This window comes from Populus euphratica, unplaced genomic scaffold (genome assembly GCF_000495115.2).
Source record: "Populus euphratica unplaced genomic scaffold, PopEup_1.0 scaffold373.1, whole genome shotgun sequence".
Taxonomy (NCBI): domain Eukaryota; kingdom Viridiplantae; phylum Streptophyta; class Magnoliopsida; order Malpighiales; family Salicaceae; genus Populus; species Populus euphratica.
The window spans coordinates 50,847-67,053 of NW_011500265.1; the positions used below are offsets into that span (position 1 = coordinate 50,847).

The 16,207-nt window shown below is 31.8% G+C and overlaps 2 protein-coding genes and 1 pseudogene across 2 annotated transcripts; 2 read left to right on the top strand and 1 right to left on the bottom strand.

Moving 5' to 3' along the window:
• The first annotated feature begins 4,828 nt into the window (after nt 1-4,828).
• UPM1 (urophorphyrin methylase 1) lies at nt 4,829-8,411 on the top strand. The gene is made up of 5 exons (XM_011008790.1): nt 4,829-5,589; nt 6,006-6,083; nt 6,185-6,254; nt 6,707-6,984; nt 7,765-8,411. Exons 1-5 carry the CDS (start codon nt 5,044-5,046, stop codon nt 7,912-7,914), a joined length of 1,122 nt encoding a protein of 373 aa, XP_011007092.1. The 5' UTR covers nt 4,829-5,043; the 3' UTR covers nt 7,915-8,411.
• A 1,167-nt stretch (nt 8,412-9,578) lies between these two features.
• LOC105112896 (linoleate 13S-lipoxygenase 2-1, chloroplastic-like) lies at nt 9,579-10,564 on the top strand (annotated as a pseudogene).
• Nucleotides 10,565-10,984: 420 nt separating this feature from the next.
• Nucleotides 10,985-15,136, bottom strand: LOC105112897 (uncharacterized protein At1g04910-like). Its single transcript, XM_011008791.1, has 6 exons — nt 14,182-15,136; nt 13,477-13,645; nt 12,618-12,707; nt 12,037-12,320; nt 11,667-11,925; nt 10,985-11,482 (listed from the first exon to the last, which is right to left on the bottom strand). Exons 1-6 carry the CDS (start codon nt 14,913-14,915, stop codon nt 11,246-11,248), a joined length of 1,773 nt encoding a protein of 590 aa, XP_011007093.1. The 5' UTR covers nt 14,916-15,136; the 3' UTR covers nt 10,985-11,245.
• Between the last annotated feature and the right edge of the window lie 1,071 nt (nt 15,137-16,207).

Consider the following 16,207-nt stretch of genomic DNA (forward strand, 5'->3'; position numbering starts at 1 on the left):
CTTTAATTGCTTGCAATTTAAACCTCAAGCAGCCCTGGATTTTAATACTTCTTCAATTAAGCCCTTTGTTTAGTTAATTAAACTAATTCTAAGTTTAATTAAGTCCCTGAACATAGCATTGCTTCAATTAAACTCATGGTATCATTAATTAAACCAAATCAAATTTAAATTGAGTCTCCGGACTTGTTAATGTTTTTAATTTCTACCAAAATTAACTTTTAAAATCATAATTCCACCTTAATTAAACCTCAACATTTTTAATTTGTGTTGTCTTAACCCTAATTTTATTTTATTTTTTTGTTTCATCTTCTTTTTATTAAAAAAATAAAATCTAAGATAAAAATTTGAGTTATAATATTTTTAAAATATGATCAATTAAGAATCTTTTAAAATATGATTGTCTAGGGATCTTTTCAAATATGTTCTTTTTAGAATATTTGATAAACAATTTAAAATCTTAAACTATGATCAAAGCATATAATAATACTTGGAAGTTACGAATTTTCTTGCGTCATTCAAACCCTTATATTAAATTGTAAATATAATTATGATAGTAGGCTCATTTTTTATTTTAATTCTGTTTTGAATAACTAATGTGGTTATGAACCTTTTAGATATTTTCTTTTTCTTGACTTTGTTATTTCTTGATAATTTTATATCAAGGCTTCATTTGCCCCTTGGATCACCCTTTAACACGCATTTCCACCCTTTTGTTTTCTTTTATCTTCTTTCATCATGACTCCTTTTAATATTTTCTAGCAATCTCATTCCATTGAGATGATTCAAATGCATTTTGAATTTAAATAAACTCACTTTTTTATTTTTTATTTAATGTTGTTTTTGTTCATCAGGTTTATTTAATTAATATCAGTATTAGTTATGTGGTGGACCAGAAACAAGACTATTTTTAAGGAGATATGACAAAGAATCAAGGAAAAATATTAAGAGAAACAAAGAATTAAAAAAAAATCTTTTTGAAAACCATATGGCTAAAATTTAACTTTTTATAGCATTAAATTCAAGCATAATATTTCTTTACAATATCTAAATTTACATACTTCAGGAACTCCCTTCCTTTAATGTTTGACAAAATAAAAGCTTCTCCTCACAATTTTCTTTTTACTGTATAAGTGTTAGCTTTATGGTTATAATAATGATTTAATTATATGTTTTGATGATAACATAAATATTAGATATAATAAAACATTGTTTTTATATGGTTTTGATATATGCATATCACATTATTAATATCATAATGTATTTTATGCTTAAATGATTTAAATAAGAATATATAATATATTTATGGTTTTCTTGGTTTTTTAAAAATAAATTTCATCCTCTAACATTTTGTTATTTTTTAATTTATTTTTTACGATATTTTTTAGTTGCTTTGAAAATAATACGAATTACCTTGATTTTTTTATTTGTCTTTGTATTTAGCTTTTTTGAAAGAATTTTTTTAATTGAATTAAATTAATTGATTTCATTCTCCAATATCAAATTTTTTAGGTGTCGAACTCCTGGGTTAAATCCAAATCAAGAATTCAATGGATTATGTGTTTGAGAGTTTAACTCAGATTTACAAGATTCACTCAAATTTACCTTATTTTATTTTATTTTTTTAAACTTTAGTTTTTTTTGCAAATTTCATCCTCTAATATTTTTTTTATTCTCTTTCTATGGGATTTATGTTCTCTTTTTTTTTAATAACAAGTGTTGCCTCCAACTATTTTTTAGTCTTTGTTAAATTTAGCTTCTTTAAAAAGAATTTTGTTTTTTAATTAAATTAAATATATTGATTTCATCATTTGCATTTAATTTGGCATTTGTTTAGCTATTTAATTTAGCTCAAGTCTATAATTTAACTAATTATGGGTTTGAGAGATTAATTTTGGTTTATAAAGTCTACTCAAGTTTGCTTGGTTTTTTTTCTTTATAAAGTTTTTTTTTAATTTCATCCACCTATATTTTGTTATTTTTATTTGTTTTCTATAGGATTTTTCTATGGTTGTGAAAGCAATAAAGGTTAACTCAACTGTTTTTCTACCTTTGTTGAATCTAGCTTTTTTAAAAGGAATTTTATTTTTTGATTAAATTAAATTAATTATATAAAAGTAAGCATGAGATGGTCAATTCATGGTGTTTTGTTTTTTTTTGCTTTCTGGGTCACTACTCTAACAGCACATGCGACTTCTTTTAGTTATTAAAAATTATTTGATTTTTTTTATTCTTCTAAAACGTTGATATCACATGGACATCCTTTTTATATTCATAAAAAATTAACTTGACCTACGGTGTAGCGTGGACCATTCATCTAATGCAATCTAAAATAGCAATTGAAAAACTATTGATATTGATTTATTAATTTTTTAATAGCCTGGTCTTTTATACTTTAAATTGTTACCTACAAAACTAAATGATTTAGATGCTTTATGTAGCCTAGTCCATATTAAAATGCATCTTGGGCTATTGTAAAATTACATTTATGCCTTTCAGTAAAAAACATTAAGCCTCTTGGATGGGGTATTGATGTCTTTTTTTTTTTCACAATAAAAATACAATTTTGCCTCAAAGTTAATAAAATATAGACTTGTTGACCAAAAACTTTCTTGACTCTACATAAGTGTCTTAATAGTAAAAATACACATTTGCCCCTAGAGTCAAAAAATTATTGTATTACTGGATAAAAGTGTTTTGAGGTTTTTGAATTTTAATGTACAATGCAATTACATCTTTAACCTTGGAAAAGACAAGACAAGAGTATTTTTATACTTTTATATAGATATTTTGTGTAATTATCGGGTTTGTGGGAATATTTTGGTATTTTTCATATATTGTTTTCTAATCTTTTGATGCTTAAAGTTGTTGAGACAAGACAAGAGTATTTTTATACTTTATATGGATATTTTGTGTAATTGTCGGGTTTGTGAGAGTATTTTGGTATTTTTCATATATTTTTTTCTAATCTTTTGATGCTTAAAGTTGTTATAGCATGCTTGACATGCCCTAACATGTGTATGATGTCACCCGGTGAATGCAACTAGCCTCCTGTTGTCTTCCTAAATGCGCTACTTGTCCTTCCATTTAGAGTGATGTATAATAGATCATAGTGGTTAAATTATTTCCAGTGATCATTTGATTTTTTTTTTTCTTCTTTTCTCTCTTTTTATAGGTACCATTGTCTTCTTTATTTTTAGCTTTTCAATTTCAGTCCTTATTTTATTAATATGTATACCATTGTCTTCTTTATTTTTCAATTTTCAATTTCAGTTCTTATTTTATTAATTTCTTATTTCATTCCATGTCTATTTATACAAGTTTTTTATTTTTTTCAATTTAGTCCTTTAATTGTAATTTCTCATATGTTTGATTTTTCATTTTGGTCCTTTTTTTTAATATTTCTAATTTTATCCTTGGCACTTTTGTTGAAGTTTTTTTTTCAATTTCATCCTCCAATCAAATTTTCTGTTATTATTATTATTCTTTTAGTTTGACACTTATTTTTTTATTTTTCATTTTATGAAAGCTAATTTTCGCTTTAATTAAACCCTCAAATTGAAATTTTTTATCCCTCTAATTAATTTTTTTTCTCACCCTTATTTTTTTCTATCCTTTTATATAATTAATTTTTTTCTTGCTTTTATCTTTCAATGTTTAATTTGTTAGGAATTCAACTTTATATAGTCTTATTATTTCATATTAGTTTTTTTAATATTGCTTTTGTGATCATCTTTAAGTTTTTTTATTTGTTTATCCCGGTATCATGATCTAGTTTACAACTTTTGCATGTCTTTTTTTAAAATAGTTTTTTTTAGTTGTTCTATTTCTATTTCATTTTTCAATATATTATTCTTATTCATCTATGTTTTTCTTTTACAAATAAAGTTTATTTTTAAAATAAAAAAATATTCATTTTAGAATTATTTTTTTTATTGTGTTCAGCCTAGCATAATAATTTTTATGGCATAAGTTTATTTAGTTAGTTTTATTTTTTTTATCTTTTAAGTCATGAAATTTTTAAGATGTAGATTTATCTTTTATTTATTTAAATAAATAAATTTCATAAATATAATGTATATGATATTATGTTATGGAATATTTTTATTTTTTCCATAAATTTTTCAATTTACATTTTAATTTTTTATGTAAAAAAATAACATGAAAAAAAAATCCCCATACCTAGTAATTTGTTAAAAATAAATTTATAACCCGTGATAAAATATAAATATCCGGTACTAATGCTAGTAGGAATAAGTTGGGCTTTTCAAATTCAGTTGGAATTGCTTTAAACCCAGGCCCTCTAACCTCTTTTCAAATTTTGTCCTAATGGAACTCCACATGCTAATAAATACAAAGGTTTTAGCTCATAGAAAGAAACCAGAACCTGACCTGTCCTTTCATAAGTCCAAAAGGGCCCTTCTCTCTCTACTCTCTAGTCTCCAGTTCTCTAAAAAGGGAAAAACGAAAAAAGCACAGAGCAATCCTCAAAACTATTCTTTAAGTATATATTTAGTTTTAATTTTGTCTCTAAACAAATCCTTTTTTTAATTTTATCCTCTATGTCTCATAAAAGTTTTCAATTCAAGTTCTTCGATCCCAAATTGATCATGAATACGTTAAATTATACCTTTTTCTAAAAAAAGGACATAAAATATTTTATCAATGAATTCTAACAGAAAACCCAATTAAGAAATCAAAATCAAGGAGGAATAAAATTGGTAAAAATATTTGTTTGAGATTAAAATTGTTCTAGTCCAATAATTAAGGGATATCTTTGAAGCTTTGCCCAGCAGAAAAACATGTCTCTCTCTGTGGCCAAAAGGCCAGTTTGCCTTCCCAAGCCTACCAAAGTACCAAAACACAAACACAACTCCTCCTCTAACCCAATTTCTCTCTCTCTCTCTTTCTCGATGCATGTATATTATATACACTTGAAGAGTCTCTATTAACTCCAAAACAGTAGCCCCTCTCTCTCTCTCTCTTTCTCTCTCTCTAGCTGCTGGGTTCTCTTCGATTCAGAATCATAGAGACTGACAGATAAACATGGCTCTTGTGTACAAGCTCCAAGCTTTCTCATCCGTTTCTGTGTCAGCTCAGAATTATAACAAGGTTACTTCTTTGATTACAAACACCATTTGTTCATTACACTACAAGAGCTCGCCTTTTACAGAGAAACATTCAATTGAGAGATACCAAAGGGACCGGTGGCTTTACCAGAACCAGGTGGAGTTAAGTCAGCATCAATCGTCCCCATGCTCTTTGCCATCTGACTCAGAGTCTATAAGGGAAGATGACATAGCTTTGCAGCTACCTGAGTTGAAGAAGTTGCTTGAAGTGCTTAAAAGAAAGAGAGAGAGTTGTTGTGGTAATGATGGTGATGGGGAGAAATGTGGGCCTGGGAATGTGTTTTTGGTGGGGACCGGACCAGGAGATCCTGAGTTGTTGACATTGAAGGCTGTGAAAGTGGTTCAGAAAGCTGATATTTTGTTGTATGATAGGTTGGTTTCTAATGATGTTTTGGAGTTGGTTGGTCCTGATGCTAGATTGCTTTATGTTGGCAAGACTGCTGGGTACCATAGCAGAACTCAGGTAAGCAAGAAAAGATGGCTCCTTTTCTCTTCGTTTTTCGAAAAGATTTTCTTTTTTGATTGGGGTTCTGAGGCTTTTAGTTATCTGTTCAAATTCAATTTTGTATGATGTTTGAGAATTGGGTATTTGGGTTTTTAAACTTTTTGAATTTAGCTTGAACTTCAAAATAGTTGTATAGGATTGGGGGTCAATTTCAGGTCCTATATATTTGAAGATTTTGAATTCTTTTTGTTAATTGGTGTATAGGATTCTGTTGGTTTTTAGCAGGATTTATATGTTTGGTTAACCATTTAAGTATAGAATTGCTTGTTGGTTTGCATGGTTTTAGGAGGTAGTATACTGATTATAGAGTTTCTGGAATTGGGTTTTTAATGAAATGAGATCAAAGGAGTCATTTTTTAACGTTTTTTTTTCAGGAGGAAATACATGAGTTGCTTTTAAGTTTTGCTGAAGCAGGTGCTACTGTTGTGAGACTTAAAGGAGGTGATCCACTGGTAAGTTTCTGATTTAAGATGCTGCTAGATTTAGCCAGTGATTGCAATGTAATGAGCTTTATAGTCGAGCTTTAGGTGACATATATCATTGTGTTTCAAAGGTATTTGGGAGGGGTGGAGAAGAGATGGATTTTTTGCAACAGCAGGGAATCCAAGTTAAAGTTATCCCAGGTATGATTCTGCACATCTCCTTTATCCTATTACCAAGTATAGATTCACAACGAGAGCACATCTGGTTTTCTCGGAATGTGGAAGATGACAGCCATCTCCAAGAGTCATGATAGAAATTTGGAATTACATCGTTTGAAGAAATTGAATGCATATAGTTTAGCATTCATCTTTCAATTAATTCTGGTCTGAATAATACTATGTCTTTTCTGGCTTTGAACATCAACCCATTACGTGGAAAAACTAGGCATGCCATTAATAGATCAGGGTGTTGCAGGTTTTTGTATTCCTTTTCTGCTACTAAAACTTTTTAATTGGTCTTGCATAACTGTTCTGCTTCAGTAGGCAAACTTACTTTCTTCTATTTTTTCAAGCCTGATGCTTTTCTGGTTTGGGAAGTGAAACAAACTCATAGTATGGATGGCATTGTGATTTCTCTATTCATTGCTGTGCAGGTATTACTTCTGCTTCAGGTATAGCAGCAGAGCTTGGGATTCCTTTGACTCATCGGGGTGTTGCAAATAGTGTTAGATTTCTAACTGGCCATTCAAGGAACGGAGGAACGGATCCCTTGTTTGTAGCAGAAAGTTCAGCTGACCCTGATTCAACCTTAGTTGTGTATATGGGCTTGTCAACTCTTCCTGCCCTTGCATTGAAGTTGATGCAGCATGGTCTGCCAGCAAATACTCCAGCTGCTGCAGTTGAGAGAGGGACCACACCCCAGCAGCGCATGGTGAGTATGATTATTATCATATATGACAAGCACCTCACTGGAAATTATAAATAGAATTGAAATACCAATATGATTTTACTTTATGAGGTTATTAAATAAGTGCTTGTGTATTTCGAGGTGTGCTATGGTTCTCCTTTAAAAATTTTTCATATTGAGAAATGTAGTTGCATCGACAAAGGAATATGTGAAGCATAGGTATAAATTATTTAGTTAATATTAGGAAAACAGTGATTTTCTAGAAAGATTTGCATGGAAATAATTCTACCTTGGCACACTATTGATAGCAAAATTTGTGAAATGGTTAAGCAATGATATCTTTTTAGTTCAAATTTATGGAAATTCCTTTCATTCTGAAAATGAAAGGTTTCACCTAAAATAAAATGTTAATTTAAGTTATTAGGACGTGTACTAGATGCATGCCAAAAATGGGAGAGTCCATTTAAAGGGTTGTGCCTTGTAGTGTTCACCTCATTCAAATTCACAGAAATTCTATGCAGAAAAGAATAGAACAGAAATGAATTAGTTTTGATGTTTCTTCCTTGTGTATAGTTTTGGGTTAGGCTTAAGGCTTACAGCTGATACTGAGTAATTGTATCTCTTCGCAAATTACTGTTGTTATTGTAGAGGCTTGTTTCCATTTCATATCTGTTTTACTTCTGATCCTTAAAATTAAGAGGCGACATTTTATGATAACTAAAAAGCTTATTCACTAGAAGTTTGCCTGTTTGAAGTGATGATGTTGTTATGAACTGACAATAGCCGTTCACAATCATCACACAGGTTTTTGCAGAATTAAATGATCTTGCTGATAAAGTTGCGCGGGAAGAGTTAGTTTCCCCAACACTGATAATCATTGGGAAGGTGGTTGCACTTTCACCATTGTGGCCACTTTCTTCTAAAGAAGTATCCTGTTTGATGGAAGCTGTGTAAGAGTGTTTGCATTGCATGGATAGCGATGGAATGCTGTCCAAGGAACTTTTTGGCAATTCCGAGAATTAATTCAATCAATTTAATCCATGCGATGGAGTTTCTGCTGTATTTGAAACCACTTCTGAATCGGTTGCTTCTTTTGATGGTTTTGATTCATAAGAGGTTCTAAAGGTTCTTGCACTGTGCTTTGTCTGACTAGCTCGGCTTCAAATTCAGAGCAGAGCATCATGATGCATGGATGTGACGAAAGTCTCTCAGATCGTTTGCTCACATGCATCTCGACAGAGCAAAGCTTTTTTGGACTCTTGCCTTCATTGTAATTTGATTGCTCTGATGGGGACGTCATCCATGATCCGCCATTATGTTGATTAACAAATTTTGCAACACAAGCTTTGATTTTCTAATACAAGTAATCAAAGCTCCGATGCTGTATTTCTTTGGATGAATTGGTGACCGTGTAGAATAAATCCTTTCGATGAAGTGGTTCTTGCTCTCTATCTTCAAATCTTCCTTTCTATGAGAAGGGACAATGGTGGCTGATTAATTGGATGCTTTGTAATTCTAACTTTGATCAGTCATGGCATGCAATTGCGCTCGTGATTCTCCTTAGGAAATACTCTCTCTGCCTCCTCCATGGCTGGAAAGATTATTAAGATTGTCTGTCAGGGGTTTTTATGTCTTTTCCTTTTCTTTTTTCTTTTTGTGATTATAAAGTTTAATCAGGAGTAATTTAGTATCTAAGCATATATAAAATATTAATTAATTTTAAAAAAGTCAATTGCATGGGACATTCCCAGAGACACTCACACGATGTCGTTCTGCAACTAAAATCTTGCTTCCATGATGGCATTGTATTCCTCATGACACTGCCTCCATTAATAGGCGGCGCTTGTACCAAAAAACATGTTGGGTTTTTTTTCTAATGGCCATTCTTCATTTCCCTTCTCCTTGGTTCTAGAGCATTTCCTTGCACGTTTTCAAAATAGCTTTTTTAATTTATTTTTTTAGTTTTTATTTTTATTTTTTAAAAAAATAATAACATATAAAATTAGTATTTTCTTTCCATTTAGCCTTCTTTTGATTTTTTTATTTTTTAAATTTAGTCATTATTCTTTTTATCATTAATTTTTTTAATTATTCTCTTAATTAAATTATCTTTTTAATTGCATTCCTTAATATTATATATTATTTTTTTATTAAATTATTTTTCTAATTACATTCTTTAATTTTTTAGTTTGTGTTATTTTATATCAGATTTAGTTTTTATTTTTTATTATTTGTTTTGTTTTAAATTTTATTTTTTAATTTTATCTCTCATTATGTTATTTATTTTGATTTTATTATCTTTTTAGAGTTACGAGTTTAAAAAATTGGACCAAGTTCTTTTATATTTTTGAGGTTTTTTAATAATAAATTTTTTTAATTTTACTTTTTTATAAAATTATCTTGTAAAATCAAGTCATGAATTTTGTAAAATCAAGTCATGGATTTTATATGTTAAAGGTGCTTAACTCGGCCAAATTTTTTTTCTTAGTTTTTTATTATATTACAAAATTTGATTAAGATTAAGATGTAGAGTCTTATATTTTTGAGGTTTTTTAACAATAAATTTTTTTAACTTTATTTTTTTATAAGGTAAACTTGTCATGGATTTTATATGTTAAAGATGCTTAACTCGGCCAATTTTTTTTTCTTAGTTTTTTATTATATTGCAAAATTTGATTAAGATTAAGATGTAGAGTTATAATCAGGGGAATGGTAGTTGAGGATCCGACAGCTAAGCATGGCCTGAAGCTGGCAATCAAAGAATATCCATTCGCCAATGATGGTCTTATCCTTCGGGATGCAATTAAGCAATGGGTTTCCGACTGTGTGGACCAGTACTACCCCGAAACAAGCATGGTGGAGTCCGACAAGGAACTTCAATCACGGTGGACCGAGGCTAGGACTAAAGGCCAAGAAGACAAGGATGAACCACGGTGGCCTGTCCTGAAAACCCCGAAGACTAGTGTCATGTCTTAGTACAATAATTTGGGTGACTGCAGGCCATCATGCAGCTGTAAACTTTGGTCAGTACATGTATGGTGGGTGCTTCCCCAACAGTAGCTCGAACCCATGCCAACCGAGGCGGCGCCATCAGATGAGGAGTTGAAGCTCTTCCTGATGAAACCAGGATTTGCCTGTTAAAATACTTCCCATCACAGATTCAAGCAAGGAAAGAGATGACTGTTTTGGATGTTATATCTAGCCATTCACCAGATGAGGAGTACATTGGTGAGCAAAAGGAGTCATCGTGGGAAGAGAATCCAATCATTAGGGCTGCCTTTGAAAGATTTAATGCAAGACTGAAGGAGCTTGGAGAATACATTGGTGAGCAAAAGGAGCCATCGTGGGAAGAGAATCCAATCATTACGGCTGCCTTTGAAAGGTTTAATGCAAGACTGAAGGAGCTTGGAGAAATTATTGATAAAAAGGAACAAAGATTTTAACCTGAAAAATAGAACTGGAGCTGGAGTTGTTTCCTATTAGCTCTTGAACCCTTTCTCTGAAGCTGAGGTCACGGGAAAGGGAGTTCCTTATAGCATCTCCATTTAACAAGATTGTAATAAGAGTAGCTATAGCTGAACATGTTCAGATCTATCTCATGAAAATAAGCTCCAAAAATAAAGAAATCCAAATAATTTTCAATCCATTTTACGTTGGACTGATCACATGAATTGATTAATTCTAACTCTTAACAGAACCCATAAAACTTCAAAAACACTTGGAGTCCTTTAGAAAGGTTTCCGATTATTTCAGGAATTTGAAGCTGACCAGATATGAAATTTGCTTCAGTTCCATGGACTGTCATTGAACAAATGTTTTGAGCAAAATTTTGGAACCTCATACGTAACCATTTTGGTTCATTCATTTTCTAGTCATTTAGATGCAGAAAAGACAGCTTTCTCATGTATGTTTTATCTATCTTATTAAAATTCACTGAACAGCACAGCAATTATCAAAAGATGGCTAGAGGATCCAAAAGCTCGGTTCTCACACAATTCAAAGGGACATTGATCAGGAACCACGCAAAAGCTTGCCTTCTCCAGCTGTGCTTTTGAAAATGGAGCTCCAAAGAGCCATCATTGCCTGGACCGTGATTTACTTGCCTCTCGAAAGGACTTGAGAGCGTTGGGGCATGCCAATCAATTTACTTTTCCCAAGAAATTTACATGTAGCATTTTATCTTCATGTAGGCACTGATTTAATCATGAAAGAGTATGCAAGCCACTGCACATACATAAAAATCTTTGCATTCGAAGAGCGCCATTTTGACAGCTGTTGGATGCGATCACAAAGAGGAGCGAGCATGTGAATCACTGCACATACACTCAGGAACCGGGTATTTCGTAACATCTCTTCCAGCTTTGATAGTCCTGAGTTCTGGTTGTCCTAAGGAGTCACGATGCAACTCTTTTATGATCCTGTTGAACTCAGCTCCAGGGAGAGAGGAATTTAGGAAATAAGGGAGCATGTGCCTTTTGTTGGGGGTTATATACTTCTTGTGTCCTGCATATGCCCTATGTCCCTGTAACAAAAACAAAACTTAAGTTTCCAAAATAGCAGCATAAACGCATTTCAGATTCTAAAAATCCAAAAATTAGACAAATGAATCATTTGCTAAAGTCGGCTAGAGAAGCATGTATACTTGCTTCTGCAATCAATAAAAAAAAGAGGGAAAGGGAGAGAAAAAAAGTGATGCTAGACTGTACCTGGATTGCATGACCCATGTTTCCACCATGAGATGGCATAAAAACATCACTGTTCTCTGAAACTATATAATCAATGGCAGCCATCAAGGAAGCTCTATTTGCAAATGGCTTCAGTTCACCAGGTAAGGCAAGATCTTCCTTGTTGTAGAAATGAGGAAATTCTCTGGTTAATGGTTGCAAAGCTTCTTTTCCACCAAGTGGTTGCCCTCCTGCCCAATATATTCTTGTACCTTTTGGAGCTCCGAGAGCTTTAAGAAGCCTAAAATATTAACATGAAACAAAAATTTAACTTCAGGAATTGTTCATATAGATGAAACTATTTAGTTGCCTGAATCCTCACACAACAGCTTGCATAGGATTAAATTCTCACCTTGCAACCTCCATTGCATTCAAGGGGCAGAGACCAGCTAGCTTTCTTTCATGATAGGTCATGTTTGACCTTGCAGTAAGGAGTTCAGGTCGTTGTTGCCTCTCATTGTTGATAATCTCATCGTATTCATGGCTCAAACCAGGCTGGCATCCAGTCCTCACCCACACATCCAACTCCATCCGTAGATGAAGAGCAAGATAAGGTCCTTTGCTCCGCATCCTCTCTGCAAGCTTGTTACCAAGCTCCAAAACTGGTGGCGCAAACCTTAATGCATTAAATGCCACCTGGACAAAACAATATGAGATCAGAACATCTACAATGGGAATCTGAATGAATAAAAGCATTTGACTGAATTTAAATTCACAAAATGATTTTGTTTTTGGCACAATTGTCACTGCTTATTTGAGCCAGATTCAAAAAATAAAATTAAAAACCAGACACATTTTTTTTCTTCACTTGGTTGGATGGAGAGGCACTTTGAGTGAATCATGCATGGCAAGTATCAAGCTTTTTGGTTAACTAAAGCATGAAAACCATGAATCTAATGATAAAAACTAAATACCAAATACATCTGACAATACCTTGCATCGAAGTTTCTGAAGATCGGAAGGAAGATCTTTAGAAAGTCTTGAATCCAAACCACGTAAAAGTAAAACACCTTCCCTGTTAAGCTGCAGAACCAAAAGAAACCCCTAGTAAGACCCACTATGCCAATTGGTATCTGCTGGAGCACAATGATGTTGATCAAATGTGAAATGACAACTCCCATGTTGATGCATTAAACATGCTAAAAAAATTATAGGCAAAAGGAGAAAGTGTTTTGATATTAAAATCAGCTACACCTTGAATTGGTCACTCTTTGAAGCCAGTGAATCAAATGTACAGGCAAAGAATCTAGCATCCAAAATGCCATCCAGCAAACAAACAGAACCATCCAATAATTATGAGACCAGAACCAATTAATATAACTGGGACTGCCAGGCTGCAATTACTGACAACAAAATTATGAAGTTTTCCAACAGATCTCCTCTTCTATTATTTTTAACCTCCTCCTAGAGTTGCAGCCATTTGGTAAGTCACTATTGTAATCCTGATTATCAATTAATAGAATTCTCTCCCAACAACCAGAACACAATACTCCAAATCCAAATAAAGCAAGGAAAAAGGCAAAAAGCTGACATACATGCTCTATAATGCCTTAACTAATTGTGGGCCATTATGCCTAGTTACAAACTATCAGCTGCCAGCCTTATCTTATTTGCCTAAATTTTCCTCTGTTTTTCCCCTCATTACCAAATCAGCATTCCAAAGTGAACAACAAACGAATACAAAAATCCTTTTACTCCAAACAACAAATTGAGCAAAATTGCAAAGCAACAACAAATACAAAGAAGATAAGTAATCGCTCTATGACAAAAGATACTGAGAAGTAATTCTCACCCTTTTAAGATAACGTGCACGAATCCATTGAGGGGAGACATGGAGTGGAGTTCGGCTCTCAACCACTGGCCTTGTGGTTATATGAGTTGATGGTAATGACGAAACTATTCTCACATCATTTGCTAAAACTCTCTTGAAGTGCTCCAAATCAAATATATCAGAAAACTCACTGCACTCAACATATAAAATCAAAATTACAAAAGTTAATTAACCAAACAAAAAGCATTTATAGACAACAAATTTAGTTTGCATAACCTATGATACAAAATGGGAATTGCAGAATTCAGTCAAAATGAGAGAAATTAATAAATTGGAGGAAAAACAAACAAACACAGAATTAAAAAGCCAAGAATTCCTCATCATGGAGCAATTTGGCTTTGAGTAAACACAATATTCATTAAGTACAAGTAAACTCACAAACCTATTAAAAACAACATTAAAGACACAGGAAAGTTCTGTTTTCAAAACTATTCCAAACATATGAAAAAAGGACTTCCTTGTTTCCAAACAAAATGCAGCTGAAAAGGCTCTGTTTCTCAGTTACTCTTCCCTTTGCTAAACAAATGACATAACAGTAACACCAAAAACTCAAGACAGTATTTCTTTTTATCAATAAGCATAAATGCAGCTGCAGCCATTAGGTTTAGCAAAACTAGAAAAAAAATTAAAGAAAAAAAAAAGCTCTATAACATGTTAGTGTTTTACCTTTCATCTCCCCATATGACATTGACTTGCAAAATGGGAACAACCAAAGCAGCCCCAAGAATCCTTGCAACCCCCACAGCATCCACAATCTGATTCCTCTGCTGATTCATTCCACCAGAAACCACAACTAGCAGATACTTTCTTCTATTCTTAACAATCAGCTCACTCCATCTGCTATACTCCCTACTAAACTTTAAACAAGGCTTATAACCCAACCCATCAGGTTGTTTCCAAAACTCACTCTCCTCTTCAACCACATCAGACTTTCCACCCTGAAAATCAACCACACCTTTCAAGGACTCATCTGTTACTTCATTTGAACCAAAACCTACCTCAGATTTCAGCTCCCGAGCATCCACAGACCCAACTTCTTGATCCTTTTTATCATTCTTTTCACCATTTGAAACAAAACCAAGTTGTGATCTTGTAGTTAACTTCTTAGAGAAAGAGTATTGCAGCTGTGGCTGACTAGTCACACAAGGGTAAGGAGAAAATGGTACTAAAGGGTCAAGATTGTACGATAACTTTAACATACCAAGAAAACAAAAAAGAAACAAAGCCAAGAACCAAAATCTTGGACTCCTATACAAGTTCAACCCAAAAAACCTGTTTCGTGATGGTTTCTTCGGGGAAAGAAGAAGAGATTGCAAAGAAGAAGAAGATAAGGAATTGATAATTTGTGATGGAACTGAAATGTAAGAAACTTTCTTTGCATTATTCTTTGACTTTGCCATTAAAGAATAACTGAACTTTTGCTTCTCTTGATAACGAGAGAGGCAGAGAGCCCTCTTTTTCTAAAGAAATGGTTGAAGAGTGAGAAGAAATGCTCTGTCTTAGAGAGAGAATGGGGCGGCGGGAACGCGAAGACTGGGCAAAAAGGGCTGTCTGTCCACGCGTTGCAGTTGTCAGAAGTGGAAGAAGAAGAAAAATGTGTCGAGGACGGTTTCGTGGAGGTTCATTTGCTACTAGTAGTTGTTATATATATATATATATATATATATAAGTGAGAATTTGTTTAATTTAATTTTCGTTAGTTAAGATTAATGATGTTTTTAAGTCGAAGATTAAAGGATTATTTATTTTGATTAACTTTTTTTATTTTGTTATAATGGCACCTTAGTTAGTTTTTGTGCATGTGGTTTTTGAAATATTTTTTATTTAAAAATATATTAAAATAATATTTTTTTAATTTTTAATATCAACAAATAATAAAAAATATTAATTAAATTTTAAAAAGAAAATTAAAATTTAAAAACTACATCTAACCTAACCTCATTTTGTATCTTGATTGGTGTAATTGTAATAATTATTATTTTTTATTAAAAAAAAATTAAAATATATTAAAATAATATTTTTTTAATTTTAAAAAATTATTTTTAATATCAATATATTAAAATAATTTAAAAATATCAAAAAAGTCAAAATATTTTTAAAATATAAAAATAAATATAACTTTAATATTTGCAGTTTGCTCCATGAGTTCTAATATTGTAGTGTTGTTTTCAGTAAAATAAATCAGCAAGATTTTTATGAGTTTCACACAAGTGTTCAATAGCATTAATATTGAAACTCAAGCTTAATGATGATGACAGAAAACAAGAAGTCGGTTAGGGTTAAAGATCTTCATTGAAAGTCAAGTTAGATTTTTTTTTAAAAAAAAAATGCAATTAGTGATGGTAAAATGTATCTATAAATAGCGTTTTTATGCTATAATCATATCATGTTTATTACTCAACAAATAAAAAATTTATAGTCGTAATTTATCTATTAAATTTTAAGTATTTATATTAGTATTATCAGAGTAATATTTACTACTTGATCTAAAATAATATATACACACGCACATATATTTATTAAATTTGAAAATATTTGTATATTTTTTACTATTTATTGAATAAAATAATTATCCATGTAATAAAACAATTATTCAAAAAAATCATTGATTTCAATATTAATGCCTAGGAGGTTTAGATAAAAATATCCTCATAATACGATTTAGATGCAAGGGAGTGATGTTCAGATTGTG

What these genes read in the sequence shown, in the direction of transcription:
- UPM1 (XM_011008790.1), top strand. Translation starts at nt 5,044, where the DNA reads ATGGCTCTTGTGTACAAGCTCCAAGCTTTCTCATCCGTTTCTGTGTCA. An exon ending in TTAAAGGAGGTGATCCACTG is followed by an intron (nt 6,084 to 6,184) that starts GTAAGTTTCTGA and finishes TGTGTTTCAAAG; the next exon opens with GTATTTGGGAGGGGTGGAGA. An exon ending in CCAAGTTAAAGTTATCCCAG is followed by an intron (nt 6,255 to 6,706) that starts GTATGATTCTGC and finishes ATTGCTGTGCAG; the next exon opens with GTATTACTTCTGCTTCAGGT.
- LOC105112897 (XM_011008791.1), bottom strand. Translation starts at nt 14,915, where the DNA reads ATGGCAAAGTCAAAGAATAATGCAAAGAAAGTTTCTTACATTTCAGTT. An exon ending in TTCAGAAACTTCGATGCAAG is followed by an intron (nt 12,321 to 12,617) that starts GTATTGTCAGAT and finishes TGTTTTGTCCAG; the next exon opens with GTGGCATTTAATGCATTAAG. An exon ending in ACATGGGTCATGCAATCCAG is followed by an intron (nt 11,483 to 11,666) that starts GTACAGTCTAGC and finishes TTTTTGTTACAG; the next exon opens with GGACATAGGGCATATGCAGG.